The following is a 7,260-nucleotide window of genomic DNA, read 5'->3' as shown; positions in this document are numbered from 1 at the left end:
CGTCCTTTAACGTATCTAATTCGCTTTTAAATTTACTAATGTTTTCTGTTTATACTTCTTGTTTCCTTTCTTTTTCCAGTTGCCACTGCTGCAGTCTCTCTTCTTGTTTCTTTTCTCGTTCTTCTTGTTTATTTTCTTTCTCCTCTAACAACTGCTGTAACTTCTCTTCTTGTTTATTTTCTTTCTCCTCTAACCACTGCTATAGTCTCTCTTCTTGTTTATTTTCTTTCTTGTCCAACCACTGCTGTAGTCTCTCTCATTTTTATTTTCTTTCTTGTCCAACCACTGCTGTAGTCTCTCTTCATGTTTATTTTGCTGTTCGAGCTGCCATTGTTGTAGGTTTTCTTGCCACTGCTGTAATCTTTCTTCTTGTTTCTTTTCTCGTTCTACTTGTTTCTTTTCTTTTTCCTCTAACAACTGCTTTAATCGTTCTTCTTGTTTCTTTTCTCGTTTCTTTTCTTGTTTATTTTCTCGTTCTTCTTGTTTCTTTTGCTGTTCTTGTATTGTTGCCATCAAGTCTGCTAAGCTTTAGTTTGATTTTCCGCCTCTTGTTTCCATCTTCTTCTTCTTCTTTTTTTTTTTTGTTTGTCCCACTCTCTGACACCAATTTGTTACGCCTCCAGTCTTTAGTTAATTTTCCGTAAATTTGTTCCGACAAAACTTTAGCGACACAAGTCCTTTCTTAATAAAACTGGTTTATTCTTTCTGAATATAACTTTACCTTCATTTTGTTCATATATGGAACATAATACTGAGAGAGGTTTTGAGTGCTGTCAAAATAGGTTTTATCATTGTCTTTTTTTTTTGAGTGGGCTTGTGAACAAGAAATATTGCATTTAATTCCATAGCAATATTTTTGTATTTGATGAGTGATTTCAAAAGGTCAAACTTTATATTGTTACGCCTCCAGTCGTCAGTTAATTTTCCATAAATTCGTTCCGACGAAACTTTAGTGACACAAGTCCTTTCTTAAATAAAACTGGTTCATTTTTTCTGAATATAACTTTGCAATACACTTAATTTCAACTGTCGCGCTATAACAAACGAACGTCTCACGTGCTCAACAATATTCTCTCTGACTGCAGTTCAATTACTCATCGTTCCGTCACGTTGTGATCGTCTTATATATACCAGACTACCCCCAATCTAGTAGTCTCCCGACAATTCATGAAGGAACAGGATATTTCTAGAAGGAGATGGCGAGATACTAGTCACGTGACCTCGCTGACGCAACGATATGTTTCAAAATAAGTTGTAATCTTTTCACTTTATCTTTGAAGATGATGTTCTCTTTTATGTATTGGTAAATACATATGTTTATATTTTGTTTTCAGAATATGGAAACTGGTAGTGTTGGTAGAGCTGTTTATGAATTCAAGACTGATATTGAAGGAGAACTACCTCTTGAGGTTGGAGATGTTGTACAGGTTCTTCAGGTTGTAGACAAGTACTGGCTGTATGGTGTGTCCAACAAAGGAACTGGCAACTTTCCTTCTGGATTTGTCTTGAAATTAGAAGTTCCCCCAGTTGCAGAAGATCAGCAGTTGTTTGCTGCCATGGAATCCTTTGCTGCTCAGTTGGAAGATGATTTGGAGTTTAGAAAAGGTTAGGAGGGTGTATTTGGACATTAAACCAACAATCGATGTTACCTATCATCTGCTTATTTGTAATTTTACTTTGAATTTAAACAGTAATTTGTTTATAAATCTCTTAACTCTATATTGCCTGTTCCATAGTTATGGATGTAAGATTAGAAGGACAAATCTTTTATGACATCTTTATCATGCAGATCCCTAAGTAAGCACATTTCAGAAAGTTCATGGCTACTGCAAGTTGCTTTAACAAGTTGTTGATAATAAACTATACACAGTAATTCTATGAATTGGTAATCACCATGAAACAATGTGGGAAAAAATCAAACCTGTGCCTAGCTGTATTTAACCACAATTGAACTTTTAAATGTTTTTCAATTATTTGCTACAAATGTAAAAAAAATGTTATAGATGTTAGTCACCATTATGAATGTTACATCATCCCAGGAGTGAATATAGTGTACATGTCCTTGTATCAGGAACAAAAAATAAATGTTTCTCAAAAAGACTTCAAATTACTAACACTACAAAATGAGGGGTCTGTTACTCTTTAACATAGCTTATTAGTACAAACAAAACAGAATGATGATGATTATACCAAAAATTAAAAGAAAGGAAAAAGTTAAAAAAACACCCGCACCTTAGTGTGCGTTTGACTTATGACACTTTTTAGACATTCATTTGTTTTTGGTGTAGAGCTGGGTAATTAGTGAAGTTTCTTACTGATTAATTGTCAGGCTCATTAATCGATTATATTCAGCTAATTGACCATTTTCACAAGATGGTTAAAACAAAGAAAAACATTGAACATAATTTGACTAAAGAAACCCATTGTGTAGCTTTGTGCTTAACAACAAACAAATATAATAGTAATATTTCAATTACTTGGATAGTTGTAATAACCAAAAACACTAATTTTTATTATTTGGGTATTTTTGATTACTGAATAATAGAAATATTTGGAAAGTGTATTTGATTCAGTCATGATTTCCATTAATAGATTATTTCATGTGATATTAATCAATTTAAAACATGCTCATGAGTAATTGATTATATTGATCAATTGAGTTAATCACCAAGCTCTAGTCTGGTGCCAGTGGGCACTTTGAATTTCATCTTACACAGTTGTGTTCTTTTTCAGAAAAATCCAAATGAATGACAGCTGTTTTACCACTTAGATATATTTTGTCTTCTTCAAATGAAGTATCATGGTTTTTCTTAATAACAATGATGAATATGTCAATAGCCTTTACAATCGGGTTGTAAAGATCTACAACTGAACCATGTTTGAACAATTTCAAAATTTTGTTTTCAACAGCGTCCCACTTGCATCCATCTGTTTCCAGGTCAGAAACCTCATCATTCAAAGAAAATTTCTACGTGAACAGTTTACCATTGCTACAGGATTAAAACTTATTCATTGTGCAGTTTCCATTTCCTACACTTCAGATGACAGATTCTACAAAACCTTTTTAGGATGGAATTTTTTTCATAATGTTTGTGAATTACCTCAAATAATTGTATCATACTCTTATGGTACATATACCGACCAAGAAATGTGATGTTTGATTCATTAAGCAGGTCTAAAAATTTTTTTCCTGTCAATTTCTTCTGTAGAATGAGTGGACCTAAAGTTTCACTCATCCTGCTTTAATTCTTACTTGTCCTGGATATCCTGCTTTAATTCTTGTCCTGGATTTTTCAGTTATTTACAGTATTGTAAGTAAATAAATACTGTGAAAAAGTAGGACGTGTAATTCAGCAAAGTACTAAGAAACTGACTAAAACAAAGAATGTGTACAGTGGAGAATAAAATTTTTATTCTTCTTAACTTTGAACACTTCAATGCAAATAGTATTGTATATAACTTTTTAACAATGGATACTTATGTCTGTATAAATTCAACAGTTTTTCACCATTTACTTTGACTCGCTTTCATCAGATGTAGCCTGTCTACCAGCTGTTTGATTATGATACTTTTCCTTAGGACCAGAGCATTTTTGGCATTTGGTATGTCTTTTTGTTTTGCCATTGATTAACCCTTTCACAATGTTTCTTGAGTTAGAGATGTCCTTCTCCTTGTCTTAATGTTATTAAGTTGATTAAATACCTTTTCACATTCTGCTCTTGATGGAGAAATTGTCAACATAATATTTACTAAGGGGTTTTAAATGCTTAGTATCCTTGTTATCCAAAATGCTTTTATATGCATCTATAACAAGTCTGCTGAAATTTCAAGTCCAACAAATCTTCCAAAGCAAATTTTATCTCTGTAGCCACTTAACTCTTCAGGACTATTATCCTTAATTGGCCAAAGGTGAAAATCGAATGTGTTGAACAGAGTGTGTGGGTCTCTTCCAAGGTGTTTTATGGTAATCTCTTTCAGGCAAGACTTGGCTGATGACAACAGCTCATCAGTGTCAGCATTTATTTACTCTTTTGTTTAATGGTGTCTTTTTTTTCTGAGCCTAGTTACATTCACTATTATAAATGTAATATCCTCAACATTTTGCCTTGATTCTTGTGTTTAGAGGTTTTTACTTCAGTTCATTCACCCTCTTTTCTACTTTAGAAATCAGACTTTTCTTATTTTGATAAGAGACAGAAACTTCCGACAAGAAATTTGGTCAGTCTATCATTTAGTGTAAGAAGGTTAAAAATCTCTGTATTCAACTCAATTAAGTAGCCCCTTGCTTTCTATGCATTGTTATATTTATCAGTGGTAGTGATGTTCAAAAAATGTATGAGTGTAAACTCATGTTTGTTAAAGAGAGCTTTCAGTGATCTGTTCTGGTTTGTTACCCAGTGTATTTGTTGACCACAACCAAAGTGCATTAATTCTTGATACAATGAAACTGCAATTTCATAAAGTTCTCTCCTGCATTTTGGTAAATAATAATACAGCTTTCAAGACATTCTCAAATTCATCCAGATACTAACAACCCATTTTGTAGGACTAATCATCTTGGAAAACTGAATGATTAATTTTTTGTTGCTACATAATATTAGTAAGTTGTGTTAAATAATTTTTCATATATAACACTTTTTTTTTTTTTTCATCCAGTCTCATTACACTTTTTGCTAGCTGTGTTTCTTTGGGTTTGTCTAAAACATTTCAACATTTAATACATATAATTTATTTGGCATTCTATTGTTATGTTCAAAGTTTCTTCTGTGTATTTTGCACTCTTGCCTTTAACTAGGGATAAGTCAGTATCAGAAAGTTCTGGAAATTGTGTACAATCATGATAGAACATCTTATCATTCTCAATTTTCACCCAAGTAAGTTCTTCTAACCAGCTGTTTTTTTATTAATCTTTTTTTTTTTTATGATATGTCTTTTGGCAAAATTTTCTTTTTTTTTTCCACTTTGGGCCTTTCTTTTTCTTTCTGCTTACCACCTTGTAAATATTTTCAAATTTCTGACATTTTTAATGGTTTAATTCTATTTATCAAAAGTATTGTATTTTAAAATATATCACAAAAGATTTTTTATAAAATATTTTTCTAGCTACTGTTGCATGTTATCTAAGATAGTAATAATCTCTCTTCTGGCTCTTAAGCTGATGTGATCCAAATTGATAAGAATACTAGATTAGGTGCAAATTGTAAACTTCTTTTTAAAAAAGTAAAAGAGGCTGGTTGCAAAAAGAAAAGACAAATAATTTTAGCCATGAATTGTTTAACATAAAAAATAAAAATTAGAATGTGTATCAAAGAAAAATAAGGTTGATTTACAGTGTTTAATAACACTGACTCTGTAGTTGAAAGTTTGCCAAATGTAACATTTTTTTAAATCTAAATATATCACGTGTACATGACATGTTTGTCATGCACTGATATGGTATTTGTGTAATTGTGATAAGAGAACAAACCATTTACAAATATACAATGAAACCCAAATATCAGTGTTTACTGTACTGTATGTATAATCATTGTCATTTCTATAATTGAAAACTACTTGTAACTTACGTTGCTGTATTTTGTGTATATCTATCATAAAACCAGAAGTGTGTAGTTATTTGTCTTAGGTGATCATTATATCATCAAAGTGACTATTTGTGTGACTCAATGATCACATGAAAAAAATCAAGAATTTCAATTTGGAAAACTAAAAATTTGGTAAGAATTGTGTATATATAATTAAAACTGAAGGAGAAAAGCTATTACACCATAAACTACTGCAAAAAAGTTTAGTTGCTTTAGCTATAATATGCTTTTATATTAAATGTTTTTTTTTGTTGTTTTTTATCTATAAATCTGTGTAGTTATTATCATGTTTCATGGAAAGCATAACATATGTTTTTAACCAAAAACTAGATCAAGATTTTATGCCATATATATTTAAGTTTGTGTCATAAGTATATCCTCAAAACCCACAACATTATGTTTAAATTGAACCTGATTATTTTAGTGTTTGTAACTTTATAGTGGTTTTAATTTATCTAAATTCCTTAATTACTACTTTAACAATTAGAATATTCTAGATTTTATGAATTTATAAAGTACAAAATATACTGCCCTTTCAGTTTAATTAGTGAATTAGTTATCTGTCTATGTTATTAATGTTTTGAGATACAGTTTGTTTAAGGGCTTATTCGTGCTGAAAATGAAATGAAGAGTTGTACAAACAACTTGTTTGTTTTGGTTAGAAGTATATATAAACATGGCAGTAAATTAAAATGATTAAATATTTTTAAAAAAGTCTTAAACTCACCTTGTTAAGTTACTTATTTTGTATATACCTTTAATATTTGTTTTACTGTGTTTGATTACATACATAATTCTTGATATAACTATAGTATTACTTAAATTACAAAGTATGTGCAAGTCATTGAATATTTTTTAGGCATTAAAAACATTGAAAGGTCAAATTTTTTCAAGTTTTCAAACTGACTAGTAAATTGCAGTTTCTGAATTTTGTTTAGTATTTATTCACTTTGTATTGCAATCTTTGTTTTGTGATCAAATTTAAATTGTTTTTGCATACCATTTATGTTACAATAATAGTTTATCATGAATGTTAAATAGTATTTATTCATGTAAAAGCTTGCATTTAATTGGAAAATTATTCAGATTTATACTTTTGTGTCTCAAACTTTAAGAATTATGTGATTCTAGAATCTTATATACTTATAGAATTTATATTTTAAATTACTTATGTCATACCTCTTTGTGTTTCAGGAGATTTAATTATTGGTGAGTATCCATTGGACAGCAACTGGTGGCATGGTCAATGTAATGGTCGAAGTGGTATCTTTCCACTAACACATGTATGGAAGCTTGATATGTCCAGCTTAAAACCCACTGCAAAACAAAAGAATGTATGTTTTAAAGTAAGAATTAAGATGGATATGAAAGCACAATTGCCAGAAGAAATGGATCTCAAGAAAGGAGAGATCATTACAGTTACTGAAGTTGTGGATAAGTGGTACAGGTAATTCTTAGACCTTACTTAGTATGATACTTTGTTTGGCTGGTTAGGTTTAGTAGATGGAGTGGTGACCTCAGTGAGCAATGACTCCCTGTCAATTTGTTCTTTTGTGTGCCCTTTTGTGGTCAGTCTTATGTATGTGAATTATAACCATTAACATTTCTATCAGCATGTTATTGCTATTAGCTATTTTATATATATATATTATATATTATATATACTATACACACTACA

At 30.6% G+C, this 7,260-nt stretch overlaps 1 protein-coding gene across 6 annotated transcripts in view; it reads left to right on the top strand.

Annotated features, from left to right (window-relative positions):
• Positions 1 to 7,260, top strand: part of LOC106459286 (dynamin-binding protein-like) — a 79,162-nt gene that overhangs the window by 8,655 nt on the left and 63,247 nt on the right. For 4 of the 6 annotated variants that reach the window (XM_022385735.1, XM_013918897.2, XM_022385734.1 and 1 more), the window contains exons 2-3: positions 1,335 to 1,605; positions 6,777 to 7,029. In XM_022385735.1, the coding sequence (XP_022241443.1) occupies positions 1,338 to 1,605; positions 6,777 to 7,029 (521 nt within the window). In that variant the 5' untranslated portion in view covers positions 1,335 to 1,337. Of the gene's footprint in view, positions 1 to 1,334; positions 1,606 to 4,795; positions 4,875 to 5,698; positions 5,715 to 6,776; positions 7,030 to 7,260 lie in introns of those variants that run through there. The other 2 variants (XM_022385737.1, XM_022385738.1) reach the window with 2 other exon arrangements.

Source organism: Limulus polyphemus, unplaced genomic scaffold (genome assembly GCF_000517525.1).
Source record: "Limulus polyphemus unplaced genomic scaffold, Limulus_polyphemus-2.1.2 Scaffold587, whole genome shotgun sequence".
Lineage (NCBI taxonomy): Eukaryota > Metazoa > Arthropoda > Merostomata > Xiphosura > Limulidae > Limulus > Limulus polyphemus.
The sequence above is the reverse complement of the archived record's forward strand: the minus strand, read 5'-3'. Positions and strand labels throughout refer to the sequence as shown.